General features: G+C 49.5%; 1 protein-coding gene and 1 non-coding gene across 2 annotated transcripts in view; one reads left to right on the forward strand and one right to left on the reverse strand.

The window, feature by feature from the left end:
- LOC140904590 (uncharacterized) overlaps window positions 1-16754 on the reverse strand; it is a 565656-nt gene that overhangs the window by 198466 nt on the left and 350436 nt on the right. Inside the window, 1 exon segment of the mRNA XM_073327022.1 lies at window positions 8024-8442. Coding sequence (XP_073183123.1) covers window positions 8024-8442 — 419 coding nt within the window.
- On the forward strand, window positions 4668-4739 carry TRNAE-CUC (transfer RNA glutamic acid (anticodon CUC)). Its single transcript has one exon. It is a non-coding gene; the product is annotated as a tRNA-Glu (tRNA).

Raw genomic sequence — 16754 nt, forward strand, 5'->3', positions numbered from 1 at the left:
TAGAGGGGTTCTCTGTGTTTTTGAATCTAATTACCCTGTAAGATATCTACCATCCTGATTTTACAGGGGGGATTTCTTTATTTCTATTTACTTCTATTTTTTATGAAAAGTCTTCTTGTAAAAAACTGAATGCTTTTTCATTGTTCTCAAATCCAAGTGTTTGGGTCTGTGGTCACCTATGCAAATTGGTGAGGCTTTTTATCCAACATTTCCCAGGAAAGGGGGGGGGGGTGCAAGTGTTGGGAAGATTGTTCATTGTTCTTAAGATCCAAGGGTCTGGGTCTGTAGTCACCTCGGCAAATTGGTGAGGCTTTTTACCAAACCTTGTCCAGGAAGTGGGGTGCAAGGTTTTGGGAAGTATTGTGGGGGGAAGGACGTGTCCAAACAGCTCTTCCCCAGTAACCAGTATTAGTTTGGTGGTGGTAGCGGCCAGTCCAAGGACAACGGGTGGACTATTTTGTACCTTGGGGAACTTTTGACCTAAGCTGGTAAAGATAAACTTAGGAGGTTTTTGATGCAGGTCCCTACATCTGTACCCTAGAGTTCAGAGTGGGGGAGGAACCTTGACATGGTGGCATAGTGGTGGGATTAACCTGAAATCATTTTGAGATCCAGTTGAGATTTTTTGAACTAGAAATACAGATTTTAAAAAGGAATTTTTTTTTCCCTTTGGAAAGGATGTCCAGAAAGCAGCTGAAACTGAAAGCAGCTTGGTTTTTCTCTGCTTTGTGGCCAAGCAGAGACAAAAGGGGATTATCTTTGTGAATTGCAGGTTTTCTTTGCCTGGAGGCAGGGTACTTAACTCCTGCAGGGAAATTCACAGTCTTCCAACCCAGAGTTTGTTTTTTTTTTCTTTTCTTCCTAAAAGTAAATAGGGGGTGTGGGTTCTACCCATTTGCCTGGAGACAAAAGTGGCAGGGTTGGTTTTTTTTAGGATTTTGATTTTTTTGTTTTACAAGGAGCACAGGTTTGAAAAGGAATTTTTTTTTCCTTTGGGCTGCTGGTAAGCAGGTTTCCAAGTAGTTGGAGGTTTTTTGCTTTGATTTGGGCCCAGAGCAGAGACAAGGGAATTGTCTTTTTCTGTAGGCTGACAATCACTATCAGAGAATAGGTATTCTATTCCAGCACAGCAAAATTTTACAGCCAAGTTTTGTTTGTTTATTTCTAAACCTTGGGTGTAAAGTTAGTTAAAAACAGAGAGGTTAGAATGACAAAATCCACGGCTCGACAAAGGCTGGAACTAGCCAGATTTCAGGCTGCGGAAAAACAAAGGGAACATGAAAGACAGATAGAACTCATGCGGCTGAAAATGGAAGCAAGGGACAAAGAACTGGAGGAGAAGGAAAAAGAGAGAAAGCATGTGGAGGAGGTGGAGAAGATAAAGGCCCAGCAGAATATACCAACAAACCCTAGCAATCCTTCTCCAAGTACCACTTCCCATCCCAGAAAGTTTCCCACCTACAAGGCAGGCGATGATACGGAGGCCTTCTTAGAAAACTTCGAAAGGGCCTGCCTTGGGTACAGCATCTCTACCAACCAATACATGGTAGAGCTGAGGCCGCAGCTCAGTGGACCCTTAGCTGAGGTGGCAGCTGAAATGCCTGAAGAACACATGAACAAGTATGAACTGTTTAAATCCCAGGCGAGAGTCAGAATGGGGATAACACCCGAGCAGTCTCGTTGGAGGTTCCGAGCCCTAAGGTGGAAACCAGACATGTCATTTACCCGACATGCCTACCACATTGGGAAACATTGGGATGCCTGGATATCAGGAGCAAGTGTTGAATCTCCAGTGAATTTGCCCTTCCTAATGCAAATGGAACAATTCTTAGAGGGTGTTCCTGAGGAAATAGAAAGATACATCCTAGATGGGAAACCCAAAACTGTAATCGAGGCAGGAGAGATTGGAGCCAGATGGGTGGAGGTGGCAGAGAAGAAGAAAACTGGTCGCAGCTGGAGCGGAGACCAGAAGGGACCACCCCAGACCACACCCTATTACTGGGGGCTGCCCAAGGCCCCACCTACCTCCCAAAGAACCCTCCAGACCCCTTATCGTCCCACCACCCCCTTCTCCAGCAACCCTCCTCGCCCCAGTGACCCGTCAGCTGGACGATGTTTTAAATGTAACGAGCTGGGGCATGTAAAGGCCAACTGCCCCAAGAACCCCAACAGATTACAGTTCATTGCACCGGAATCACACCAGAGGTCCACAGGCCCAGATACTTCCCAGATACCCTTGGAGCGGAGGGAAACTGTGAGTGTGGGCGGGAAGAAGGTCACTGCGTGGAGGGACACCGGAGCACAAGTGTCAGCTATCCATGCTTCCTTAGTGGACCCCAATTTAATCAACCCAGAGATCCAAGTGACGATTCAACCCTTCAAGTCCAACTCTTTCAATTTGCCTACAGCCAAGTTGCCTGTCCAGTACAAGGGCTGGTCAAGAATGTGGACTTTTGCAGTCTATGATGATTATCCCATCCCCATGCTGTTGGGGGAAGACTTGGCCAAGCATGTGAAGCCGGCCAAGAGGGTGGGAACGGTCACCCACAGCCAGGCTAAAAAAGCCGTGAGGCCTAGCTCTGTTCCGGAAACTTCTATCAGGACCCGGTCAGAGGTGATGGACCTGGACCCCAGGCCAATGTCTGCAACAGCAGTAGTGGATCCAGTCCCAGAGACCCAGACGGAATCAGTCCCAGAACCGGAACCAGCCGAACAACCAACACCAGACCCCGTGTCAGCACTGAATCCAGTACTTGCAACCTCAACACCAGAGGGCCCCACCGAACCTGAACTGGCAGCAGCCGATAACCCTACACAAGAGGCTCAGCCGGAGCCTGAATCCCAACATAGTGCACCAGCGGAGAGCGGTTCACAGTCAACAGAAACAGCTCCATCCCCTATATCGCTTCCAGAGGGACCAAGCCTAGGTCCACAATCCCATGAGGAACTGATGTCTCCAGCATCAAGGGAACAGTTCCAGACTGAACAGGAAGCAGATGAAAGCCTCCAGAGAGCTTGGACGGCGGCACGGAGCAACCCACCGCCTCTCAGCTCTTCTAATCGATCCAGGTTTGTTATAGAAAGAGGACTTTTATACAAGGAAACTCTTTCTGGTGGACACCAGGAAGACTGGCATCCTCAGAGACAGTTGGTAGTTCCAACTAAATACCGGGCCAAGCTCTTGAGCTTAGCCCACGATCACCCTAGTGGCCATGCTGGGGTGAACAGGACCAAAGACCGTTTGGGGGGGTCATTCCACTGGGAGGGAATGGGCAAGGATGTTTCTACCTATGTCCAGTCTTGTGAGGTGTGCCAAAGAGTGGGAAAACCCCAAGAACAGGTCAAAGCCCCTCTCCAGCCACTCCCCATCATTGAAGTTCCATTTCAGCGAGTAGCTGTGGATATTCTGGGTCCTTTTCCGAAAAAGACACCCAGAGGAAAGCAGTACATACTGACTTTCATGGATTTTGCCACCCGATGGCCGGAAGCAGTAGCTCTAAGCAACACCAGGGCTAAAAGTGTGTGCCAGGCACTAGCAGACACTGGATATATACAGAGTCCATGAAAAGATGGGGGTTGCCTTAAAATCATAGAAGATCAGGGTTGGAAGGGACCTCAGGAGGTCATCTAGTCCAATCCACTGCTCAAGGCAGGACCAATCCCCAATTTTTGCCCCAGATCTCTAAATGGCCCCCTCAAGGATTGAACTCACAGAGAACTGTTTGAAATGGGCCACCCTGATTACCACTACAAAAAGTGATTTTTCCTCCTGCTGATAGTAGCCCATGACATGCTAATGAAGAAATAGCTGTGATTTAAAATCTCCACTCAGAAATGGTGAACAACAGCAGAACCTAAAGTAACTGAAGGAAGGGCAGATGATCACAGTTAGTTCATTGTTTAAGTCAATATTGTCTCAGATGTTCTGGGGAGAGAATTCCACGGTAAGTGATTTTGCATCTTTGCAGGACATCAGACCCCCTGGGGAGAAGCTCCTCAAAGAAAATGTGGCCCCAGGAGTGTCAGAGAAGGGAATCACTGTTTCCCTTATGAGGTGGGTGAGGGAAACCTGCAGGGACTTAGATTCCTCCAGAGTCTGATGAAACCACTGGTGGGGAAAGTCTGGGGAAGCTGAGTAGGACAAGGAGAGGTAAAAAGGGCTTGCAGCTCTTGTGCAATCCCCATGCTCCCAGCAGAAGGGTCCAGGGGGTTCAGCACTTTGGCTGCTTGTTGAGGACACAGAATTCAGAAGATGGCAAAACTCAGAGCCCTGTTACATGGAGTCAGAATGCAATCAGCTCACACCGAGGGAGAGCAAACTCCCTCCCTTGCTCTCTATGCCAAAGTTCCTATCAGCTCAATGTCCTTCCCAGAAGAAGGCCCACGTTGGCTGCTGAGAGGGTTGCAATGGGGTGAATGAAGGCAGAGGGGGATTGTTCCTCCTGGGTTTTCTTTGTGTTGCTCTGTGATCCGAGTGGAGGAAACTGACGCATCATTTGAGTTTGTTTCAGTGGCTTGGGTTGGGCTCAGGTTGTGACCCTGAGCACAGGGGTTCCTGCCCGCTCTGCTCTTAGCCGCTCAGGGAATGGACAAAGAAGGTTTCAGAAATTGGACAGAAAATAGCCTAAAAGTGTAGCACAGCTGAGAAGAACAGCATTATCCTCCTCTCCCTGGTGGTCTAGTGGTTAGGATTTGGCGCTCTCACCGCCACGACCTGGGTTCAATTCCCAGTCAGGGAAAAGTGACTTTACAGCAAAACACCTTAATTTATTCTTCATTTGCAATTTTAACAAATTGATGGTTTTTCCCTGATTCCCCCATCTTCTACGAGATGTTGGCGAGGGCTTTGGAGACCATATCAAAATCAAAGCTTCCCACTGACTAGGAGCAGAATGTGGGCATGTTTCCACTGTGCATCTAGATGTCCACAAATAGACAGGTGCAAATTAGTCACAAAGAGCTCAGATAAGATTTAGGGGATGACAATCTCACTCCCTAAATACCTACATGGGGAACAATACTTACGAACAGGCTCTTCAATCTAACAGACAAATGTATAATGTGAGCCAATGGCTGGAAGTGAAGCTAGACACATTCAGATTGGAAATAAGGCGTGCTTTCTGACAGGGAAGGGAATTAACCATTGAAAATCTTTCCCAGAGTCCTGGTGGAGTCTCCATTCCTGGAAATTTTCAAATCAAAATTGGATCCATTTTTTTTAAACAGATCTGTTCTAGTTAGAAAGGAATTCTTCGGGCGCAGGTTTCGGGCCCGTGCTAGACAGGAGATCAGACTGGGTGTTTACGAAGACCCCTTGTGGTTTTAAAATATGGGAAACAAACCCTTAAATGACAAACGCTTTATTCTGTGAACCAAAAAGAAGTGCTTCCCCTGGCTCTTTTTCTCATTTTGTAAACAAGGGCTTGGAATTTCAACTCTCAGTGAAGCTTTGCCTTTAAACTGAATTAGGTGAATTTTCCAGCTCTTGGTCCTCTGAGTCTAAGGAAGAATCCCTGAAAAGCAGGTGAGGTTTCAGTTCAGAATTTCATAGATTAATTTGATGCCATCCAAGAGTGAACACTTCGGTAGGGAACAAGTGAGAATTTGTTGACCGAGAAAAATTCCTGGTGAAAATTAGCAAAGCTGTGGATATTTTTAAACATTCCAGTGAATTTACACATGAAGATACAAACAGAGAGAGAAACACAGAGAGAGAAGTAGAAAATCACACACTGCACAGGCCCATGCAGGCATTAACAAAAATCAGACCCACACACAAATCCACACAGCACACAGAGAATCATAGAAAAACAGATTCAGAGCAGGCTGCACATCGGGGACAGGAGGACGGTGAAGAAATTTGGCATCATGTGACCTCCAGAAGAAGAATGGGGAGCGTCCAGGTACCAGCAGGGCAGATACAGGGCAGATACCGTTTTCATGTTCTCTCCACAGGTACTAATGCGGAGAGTGGACCAGAGGATACGTCTGAGGGAAGGGAGCAGAAGGAGACTGCGCCAATTGGAAGGCATGAGATGCACTGTGCTAGGGTTGGGGGTTCCACGACCACCGCTCCCAAGAGGAGGCAGCGGGCAGTGGTGGTCAGGGACTCTCTGCTCAGGAGGACTGAGTCATCTATCTGCCATCCCAACCGGGAAAACCAAGAAGTCTGCTGCTTGCCAGGAGCTAAGATTCGCGATGTGACGGAGAGACTGCCGAGACTCATCAAGCCCTCGGATCGCTACCCCTTCCTGCTCCTCCACGTGGGCACCAATGATACTACCAAGAATGACCTTGAGCGGATCCCTGCGGACTTCGTGGCCCTGGGAAGAAGGATAAAGGAGTTTGAGGTGCAAGTGGTGTTCTCGTCCATCCTCCCCGTGGAAGGAAAAGGCCGGGGTAGGGACTGTCGAATCGTGGAAATCAATGAATGGCTACGCAGGTGGTGTCGGAGAGAAGGCTTTGGATTCTTTGACCATGGGATAGTGTTCCAAGAAGGAGGAGTGCTAGGCAGAGACAGGCTCCACCTAATGAAGAGAGGGAAGAGCATCTTTGCAAGCAGGCTGGCTAACCTAGTGAGGAGGGCTTTAAACTAGGTTCACCAGGGGAAGGAGACCAAAGCCCTGAGGTTAGTGGGGAAGTGGGATACCAGGAGGAAGCACGAGCAGGAGTGCAGGAGAGAGGAGGGCTCCTGCCTCATCCTGAGAAAGACGGGCGATCAGCGGGTTATCTCAAGTCCCTATACATAAATGCACGAAGCCTGGGAAACAAGCAGGGAGAACTTGTTGGTTCTAGACTATTCTCAGCGGTAGAAGAGGACAGGACAAGGAGTAATGGTCAAGTTGCAGTGGGGGAGGTTTAGGTTGGAAATTAGGAAAAACTTTTTCACTAGGAGGGTGGTGAAACACTGAAATGCGTTACCTAGGAAGGTGGTGGAATCGCCTTCCTTGGAAGTTTTTCAGGTCAGGCTTGAGAAAGCCCTGGCTGGGATGATTTAGTTGGGGATTGGTCCTCCTCTGGGCAGGGGGTTGGACTAGATACCTCCTGAGGTCCCTTCCAACCCCGATATCCTAGGATTCTATGATCATTTGGCCAACAACATGCAGCAAAGCACCCAACTCAGTTGCCTGAATGCTCTATAAACCACTCCTCAATTATACAGAGACACCAGCATATCTCCCCAGCTCTCAGCCTTGCACCTCAGAAATGTACCATCTTACACGGCTCACGGCCTTCTCTTGAAAAGTGTAAGCTCATTAATTAGTTCGCCACTTCATCAAAAATAAAGGGGACATGCACCAGCCTTTGTCATGTGAGCAACTTTCCCAAGCACTTTGGACAAACTCAGGAGTAAGTATAAAATAGTAAAATAAGTTTATTAACTACAGAAAGTTAGATTTTAACTGAGTATAAGTGTTGGTCACAGAGGTCAAAAGTGGTTACAAAACAAACGAAAATAGACTCCCAGTCTAAACTCTAATTTGAATATACTAAGCAAAAATTGGATCAAACAGCTTTTCTCACTCACTGGTTCCTCCAGGCAATGTTGAGTTCTTAATACACAGACTGAATTCCCTCTCAGCCTGGGACCAATCTCCGCAGTTCAAATTCTGAGTCTTCCAGACAATCTTCCAGGTGTTGAGATTGGGGAAGAGACAGGCCACGTGGGGGTGTCTGTGACTCTCATTCATATTTTTTCTCCAGCTGCTAGGTAGATTCTTGCCGTGATGCTGGGGTTAGTTAGGCCCCAATACGGAGCAGCAGTTTGCCTCCTGCACCTTGTGGTAGGCGTGTCACAGCTCCTTCACTTTGACCCCGCACGGCAGTGTGTCCCTGTCATGGCCCCTTTCTATCATGCATCACGAAATCTGCGTGCACACCTCGGGAGTTACACCGCAGAAAGCTGCTTTCCTGTGCAGAAACTTGCCCGTGTAGACAAGGCCGCAGAGGGCTTACATAAGAACACACGACAGGTCATAGACTGGGTCAGACCAATGGTCCATCAAGCCCAGTGTGAGCACATGTAGGGGGTCTCTCCTGTGTGCGTTCTCTGATGTGTGATTAGGGTAGAGCTCTGATTGAAGCTTTTCCCGCACTCAGAGAATATGTAGGGTCCCTCACCGGTGTGGATTCGCTGATGGGAGAGGAGGGATGAACTGTCAATGAAGTGTTTCCCACACTCAGGGCATCCGTAAGGTTTCTCACTCGTGTGGATTTTCCGATGTGTAATAAGGTGTGAGCTCTGCTTGAAGTGTTTCCCACACTCAGGGCATCCGTAAGGTTTCTCACTCGTGTGGATTTTCCGATGTGTAATAAGGTGTGAGCTCTGCTTGAAGTGTTTCCCACACTCAGGGCATCCGTAAGGTTTCTCACCCGTGTGGATTTTCCGATGTGTAATAAGGTGTGAGCTCTGCTTGAAGTGTTTCCCACACTCAGGGCATCCTGCCTGCGCCAGAGAGAAAGGAAATGTCAGAGAGAAGAATGGAAAAAGGGATGAAGGAACCAAAATGTGTACAGGACAGATCAAACCTATCAGGAGCTGATTTTCCCTTAAACCTTCCCCAGAGGAGAGAAAGGAAGGGATCAGTTCTGGGTCCGTATCTCAGAAGAAATTTCAGGGGACAGCGAGATCGGGGAGGGACCTGCTGCTGGTTGTCAGTCAGGATAGGTGGGAAGCCATGAGTGACCTCTGCCTAACGATTCTACATCTGCAGGGAACAATGCTGAATTTGGAGAGCTCACAAGGTCTTTGTAGGGCATCCCAAATGTTTTCTGTATTCACTGACAGTTTTGGGGTTGGTTTAACCAATGCCTCACCTATGCAGGCAGCTCTCGGGAGCACTTTTTTCTTAGAGCCATGAAGGTCTGGGACGCACGACTCCTCCCCTCGTTCCAGCTGCGAGATCACATCAGTTCTGGAAACTGGAAACCCTGCTCAAGGCAAAGAAAACAAGGGAGGTCAGTGGAATTTGTGGGATACTTGTCACAAAGAATATTCCATGCTTTTAAGCCCAGCTCACTTTTAAGTAGTAACGTCCCAAGGCCGGCTTCCTTGGCTCAAAGTGCCAGGAGATGATTATTATAAATCATATTCATTACCTTAGTGCCTAAGGGCCAACTAACAGTGGGTCCTCATTTTGCTAGGCACAGTACCAACCGAGAAGCGTTGATGGCCCGTGTCCTGAAGAAGTTTCAATCTAAATAGACAAGGCAGACACAGAATGGGGGAAGGGGTGCAACCCACCAGCAGAGTGAACTCCGTGAAGGCAGAGTGGCAGATCTGATCAACACAGGCCTAGATCTTGAGACTATCGGAATTAATGTTACAACCAGGGCCAGTGTTTTCCGGAAATTGTCGCTAGGACTGCATTTTTTCCCAAAATTACTCTTTGTTTCTGGAATCACCGTTAATATCCGGAATTGCTGATCAGAGGGTGGGTGGGGCATGCAGGGTCACAATCCCCCAGATTTCACCCTGGAGACACCTGTCTCCTCCCCAGGGCACAGGCTGGCTGCGGTTGAGACTTGATGCCAATTTCTTCCCTCCTTATACAAGTCTGGGATCGGCAGTGGGACGCCAGGCTCTCTCATCATGCTGCAGAGAGGACGGCACTCACAGCTGCTCGTGGCCGTGTCCACAGCACCTCTCCCCTGCTCATCTGCCCTGTACACAGCTGGTTCATGCCCCGTCTCTCCAGCGCACAGCTGCCTCTAGGCTCTCAATGCCCAGTATCTGAGCCCTACCGCCCCCACACAGCCGGCTCCTGTCCCCTCCCCCCAAGGCACTTTCAGGCTTTAAAGGATTAGATATTGCTCACGTTTGTCAATTAATCTGTTTTCATTGCCTGCAAACTCTTGCCCTAATTATGACTGTTATCTGTATATCTAAGCCAGCCTTTGAAAGCATGAATTCTTCACAGACTATGATGCCGAGATGCGCCACATGATACCAGGAAGGGCTGCGGGATGGGTTTCCTGTGCAAGCTGGTATCACTACAGGGTGATGAATGCCAGATCTCAAGGCTGGTTATGCAGAGCTCCACCTTTTGAAGCTTTACCCAACGCAGAAAGGGGTAGTGACGGATTTCCCCTCATTCAGGAGACTGAAGACGACAGACTTTTGGGGGATAAACAGCTGAGTTTGAGCTGACTGAGCGGGGTCTTTCTGGGCTACAAACTCACAGGACCTGATAACCACCAAGAGGTAACCCTTTAACAAAGGTTTTAATGCACTTTGGAACCGATCAGGGATTCCCATGAGGACCGCTGAGGGAATGAAGGTAAACACGCATTTGGATGCTCTTCTTGTTTTATGAGAACGGGAACAGGAAGGGCAGGGATCTCACTGAATGCAGGATCTCAGCAGTCCTAGATGTCAGGATAGCACCTAGTGCAGCCCATTGGAAAACATAATCCCAACTATACATATAAAATGATGGGGTCTACATTAGCTGTTTCCACTCAAGAGAGGGATCTTGGAGTCATTGTCGATAGTTCTCTGAAAACATCCACTCAGGGTGCAGAGGCAGTCAAAAAGCAAACAGGGTGTTGGGAATCATTAAGAAAGGGATAGATAATAAGACAGTACATAACTTGCCTCTATATAAATCCATGGTACGCCCACATCTTGAATATTGTGTGCAGATGTGGTCGGCCCATCTCAAAAAAGATACATTGCAATTGGAAAAGGTTCAGAAAAGGGCAAAAAAACCCAGACTAGGAGTATGAAACAGCTTCTGTATGAGGAGAGATATGTAAGACTGGGACTTTTCAGCTTGGAAAAGAGACAAGAGGGCATATGAGAGAGGTCTACAAAAGCATGTCTGCTGTGGAGAAATTAAAGAAGGAAGTGTTATTTACTCCTTCTCAGAACACAAGGACTAGGAATCACCCAATCAAATTAATAGGCAGAGGTTTATAAGAAACAAAAGGAAGTATTTCTTCACACAACGCACAATCAACCTGGGGAACTCCTTGCCAGAGGACGTTGTGAAGGCCAAGATTATAATAGGGATACAAAAAAAAACAAACAAACATCATGAGAAATCTATCGAGGACAGGTCCATGAATGGTTATTAGCCAGGATGGGCAGGGATGGTGTCCCTAACTTCTGTTTGTCATAAGCTGTGAATGGGTGACAGGAGATGAATCACTTCATGATTCCCTGTTCTGTTCATTCCCTCTGGGACACCCGGCGCTGGTCACTGTCGGAAGACAGGACACTGGGCTAGATGGACCTTTGGTCTGTCCCAGTGTGGCCGTTCTTAAATACCAGGGAACCTAGTGAATCCAGTGCAATGGGAGAGAGTAGGAAAATCCCTGGCTGTGGAGAACACTGGGAAATTAGAAACTATCATTCAGAAGCAACAGACTCTAAATAGTCTAGAAAAGCAGAATGTGAAAAATAAGAATCGGGGTCATGTGACTTCAGGAATGAGGGACTCAAAAAACCAAGTCTGCAGAGAAGGTAGATTGTGGTTAGTGCACATGCGGATGGGGAGCAACTCTCCAGGTCTCAAGGATTTTCCCAGCAACCGAGGCCATTGTCCCATGCACGGGGCAATCCGGAGCAGTGAAGAGTTGTGTCATCTGTAATCCTGGCTGAGTTTCAATGTTCTGCTGCTGGAGCTCCCTTGTCTGGATTCCCCCAGCCAGCATTCAAGGTCTGTGTGATCAGTAACCCTGGACCAGCCGCTCTGACCCCAGCAGCCTGCTTCTTACACCCCAAGCACTTTCTGGTCTGGGTGGAAAGGCTCAGGGTTTGAGAGAAGGCCAGGGGTAGGAAGCTTCTGCTTGTTATGCTGGACCTAACCCCCCGTTTTACTTTTGCAAACAGGAGATATTTGACACTGTGCGATTCTGCTCCTGTGCTCTCTTCCCACAGCGTTCAGCAGCAGGGGAGGGTCTCTGGTCGTGTGTGTGTCACTGGCATGCTGGGGTGATGCTGGAACAGGACAGAGCAGAGGTGGCATTGTGGGGGTGGCGTGAACCTCATCTCTTCAGTTCCCCTTCCAAGTACCGAGGGGACAGGAACCCTTACCCAGCGAGGTCACAGTCTCATAGGTCTCCTGCATGACGTCTCTGTAGAGGGCTCTCTGAGCGGGGTGCAGCAGAGCCCACTCTTCCCTGCTGAAATACACAGCCACCTCCTCGAAGGTCACCAGCCCCTGAAAGAGCCAGAGCCCCACACTCAGGACCTGCTGCCCCACTCACAGCCCCACTATTCGTGGGGGAGAGGAGCCAATCAAACGAAACTCTGGGTGGACCGCAGTCAACAGAGTCCCACCCCCACCCCGCTCAGAGCACCCAGGAAACACCAGGGTGAGGGGGCGAAGAGAGAGCCCCTCCTCTCTCCCAGCAGATCCATCACACACCTACTAGCCACAGACTGATACCGGAGATGCTGCCCCAAGCAGGGTCTACGGAGAGATCTCTTGTAGGAAGCCCAACACCCTCCTCCTTGTGAGGAGCTGGATATGAGGCAGGAGAATCTCCCCTAAGCCTGACAGGTGGCTTCCCCCTTCAATTTCAAGGCACCCGCTGGTTAGTTGGGTCAGGCTCCAGCACGAGGAGTCTGGTCCTTTTTCCCAGCCCCATCTACGTGGGTTATTTTCTGTTCACCAAACTGGAGCATTTCCACCTCCGAACCTCATGGGTCTGTTCCAAGAACGTAGACCACTTATTAAACAACTCCAGGCAGGTCTGCCACGCTCTGGCCTCCTCCCTTTCTCCACCCTGTGCATTTCCTGCCCTGCTCTAACCTCCAAACCAGACCATGTTAACCTTCCCCTCTCCCGTGTATTTGCTGTCCCTCTCCCTCCTGCAGGAACAGATCAGAACCCCCCCAATAATCCCTACCTGAGCTGGCTCCTCTGCAGCCATGTCGCTCCCCTGTCCCATGGGAGGACGGGATGAACCAGAACGAAACGTGAGCGTCGTTCTGCAGCCTGGCCGGGCGAGAAGGGCCGTTGTGAAGGTTTGGGAACGGGCATTAGTTCATTTCACATCACGCTTCCCCCAGGCTCTTTCCCTGCAGAGTGAGATCTGAGATTCTGCCGAACTGAGAAAATGCTAAAAGAAAAGGAGTACTTGTGGGACCTTAGAGACTAACCAATTTATTTGAGCATGAGCTTTCGTGATCTACAGCTCACTTCATCGGATGCATACCGTGGAAACTGCAGCAGATTTTATATACACACAGAGAATATGAAACAATACCTCCTCCCACCCCACTGTCCTGCTGGTAATAGCTTATCTAAAGTGATCATCAAGTTGGGCCATTTCCAACACAAATCCAGGTTTTCTCACCCTCCGCCCCCCACACAAATTCACTCTCCTGCTGGTGATAGCCCATCCAAAGTGACAACTCTCTATTTAATCTCTGGATTACAGCAGAGACCTGGCCCCTCCTGCCAGGCTAAGCCCACAGACACACTTTTAACCTCCTTTCTCTCTCCCGCATCCCAAAACAAAGTCTCTGAACGCAATCCTAGAAAAAAGCAGAACCAAAGGAGTCCCTTTCGAGGATTCCCTCTGACACTGACCCCATGGCAGCCACACCCCAGCAGGAGGGACATGGAGTCAGGAACTGGGTTTTCCTCTCTCTGATCCTCGTCTTGTCCACAGGAAAGTGATTCTCCCCACAGTGCAGTAATACATCTGTCTGGGCAGATGAGAGAGCTGGAAATCTCTTTCAAAACTCTTTTATCCCACAGACCCTGTCAGTCTCTCTATCTCCTTTTCCCTGTGCCCTCTCCATGCCTGTCTGCTAGGAAACTCTCATTCCTGGGTTGTTTGCTCCCCCATGGCTGGATTTGCTCCTGCAAATGGCAGGAGAAATGGGGTGGGGGGCTGTTTGTGTAGAGTCATTTTATAGTCCTTCACTGCCTGCCTGGGATTTCCCCATTGCCTGCCTAGGACCCCCACCTGCCCTCCACCAGGATCTGCCAGCCCATTTGCCTGGGACCCCCTCCTCCTCCCAGCAGGACCCCCTGACGCTTTACAGGAGGACCCCTCACTCTGCGCCAGGGACCGCCCCACCACAGTGCTGTGCACTGGGCATGGCAATGGTCCCAGGAGCCAGCTGGGCAATCCCAGACAGAGCCCCTGGCACAGCACCAGGCAGCGTCTAATCCCCTGCCCCACCTGCCCAAGAGACCCCCACCCCCACTGGTCTGCAGCCAACAGGCCCCCAGCGATACCCACCTCCAGGACCCATAGCCTTAGGGCTGGGCACATCAGAACTACCCCCCGAAACCCCAAACCCTCCAGAACCCACCAACCTGACTAGGGCCCCCCCTGCCCAGCCACCCAGAGGCCTCCCCCTACCACAATGCCCCTTCAGCTCCCGCTGCAATCTCCCCACACAGACATGCCCCCCCCCCAGCAACAGTGTTCCCTCACAGTGTCTGGTAAGTGGATAGAAAGTTATCACCACCCCCTGCTGGCCAGTCACACAGGCAGAGGGAGCCCGGGGGGACGCCTCTTTAACAGGAGAAGGGAAGCCATGGAGGGCCAAAATAAGTAAGAAATTTCCATACTCTGTCACGAGCAAATAATGGCCACCGTGGATCCACCCCAGAGTTGGCTATAGCTTTGCACTGCGGGAAGCCCCCCCTCACGGATACCCTTTGTCATGGGGTTTGGGATACTTCTGGACCCACGCTGCACTCAGAGGGACCTCCTCATCCCGTGCCAGCTGAAGAAAAGAAAAGGGTCCAGCCAACTCGACCTATTCGACATTGGTGAGGCCTCTATTCGACATTGGTGAGGCCTCATCTGGAGTACTGTGTCCAGTTTTGGGCCCCACACTACAAGAAGGATGTGGATAAATTGGAGAGAGTCCAGCGAAGGGCAACAAAAATGATGAGGGGTCTGGAACACATGAGTTATGAGGAGAGGCTGAGGGAGCTGGGATTGTTTAGCCTGCAGAAGAGAAGAATGAGGTGGGATTTGATAGCTGCTTTCAACTACCTGAAAGGGGGTTCCAAAGAGGATGGCTCTAGTCTGTTCTCAATGGTAGCAGATGACAGAACGAGGAGTAATGGTCTCAAGTTGTAGTGGGGGAGGTTTAGATTGGATATTCGGAAAAACTTTTTCACTAAGAGGGTGGTGAAACACTGGAATGCGTTACCTAGGGAGGTGGTAGAATCTCCTTCCTTAGAGGTTTTTAAGGTCAGGCTTGACAAAGCCCTGGCTGGGATGATTTAACTGGGAATTGGTCCTGCTTCGAGCAGGGGGTTAGACTAGATGACCTTCTGGGGTCCCTTCCAACCCTGATATTCTATGATTCTATGAACTCTCCTGTTACCAAATGGGAACACCCATCCCCCAAACAGGGGGAGGCCCCTGGCTTTGATGGGTATTGAATATATGGCTAGTCTCTTTTATCAGCAAACATTTTTAACAGAGAGAAAGGAGGGAACAAATGATTCCCAAAGGAGAAGGAAAGATGATCATTGTTGCAGGGGGGTTAATTTCCCAACCAGGATGGAGAAGCTCTCAGGGCGACAGGTTCCCCCCAAAGAAGGACAAGTTGCTAGGATTTAGAGACATGGGGAACAGACCCAAACTCGAGAGGATTTTTAATTGACATTTGATAATGACATCGTAAGAGGGAAACCTGAGATTTGAGATCAGTGTTCAGAAATGAAAGAGAAAGGTTGGAAATCTGAGGGATTTTGGATCCATTTATGCAAATTATAGAGAGGAAAGTGGAAAATGAGAGGGATTTTAGAGCAGTTGTTGATAGGAGGTTGTCACGGAGTCCCTGGGCGATGCTCTGGAACTGCTCCCTACGAAGCCAGGCAGGACTCTGGGGCAGTCGCCTTTCTGTGAGCAGCCTGTCTTCAGGACACACAGCTCACCCAGCTTCCTCCTTCCTGGGTCTGACCTCGGACCATTCAGCCTCCTCTGCCCCTCCGTCCGCTTCTCACAGCGAGTCCGCTCAGGCAGGGCTCCTGGGGAAGCCAGAGGGTCCTGCCCCCCAACTCCGCAGTCAGACGGGACTCTCAGCCAGCCAGTAAAACAGAGGTTTATTAGATGACAGGAACATGGTCTAAAACAGAGCTTGCAGGTGCAGAGAACAGGACCCCTCAGCTGGGTCCATTTTGGTGGGGGCAGTGAGCCAGACAACCACGTCTGCACTTCACTCCAACTCCCTCCAGCCCCTCCTCCTCTGGGCTTGGTTCCTTTCCCAGGCCAGGAGGTCACCGGATTCCTTTGTTCTCCAACCCTTTAGCTCTCACCTTGCAGGGGGGAAGGGCCCAGGCCATCAGTGGCCAGGAAACGGGGTGTCGGCCATTCTCTGTGTCCAGACTCCTGCACACACCTGCCCTCTAGGGCTCTGCAATGATCATACACCCTTATCCCACCACCTAGATACTTAAGAACTGCCTAGGGGAAACTGAGGCACCCCCACACTATTCAGAGGAAACCTTAAGAACATTAAGAACAGTCCCACTTTGTCACAGAGGTAAAAGCTGAGTGTATTTCCCACCACTATTTGGTCAATGAATAGAAATGGGCAACATTGGCAAACGTTTTAGATCCATATTCAGGAATCTGAGAAAAGGTGTAAATCTGAGATTTTCGTCGTAATTTATAATTACGGAGACAGGGAAAGCTCTCAGGGGCATATTCAATTAGAAGTAGACAACTAGAGTAAAAGTGGGGCAAACTTTTTTATCAATCTTTGAGACGTACAGAGAAAACGTGTCACAAACTACGCAACTGAGAACAAGGGATAAACGCCA

The sequence above is a fragment of the Lepidochelys kempii genome, unplaced genomic scaffold, assembly GCF_965140265.1.
Source record: "Lepidochelys kempii isolate rLepKem1 unplaced genomic scaffold, rLepKem1.hap2 scaffold_37, whole genome shotgun sequence".
NCBI classification, from domain to species: Eukaryota; Metazoa; Chordata; order Testudines; family Cheloniidae; genus Lepidochelys; species Lepidochelys kempii.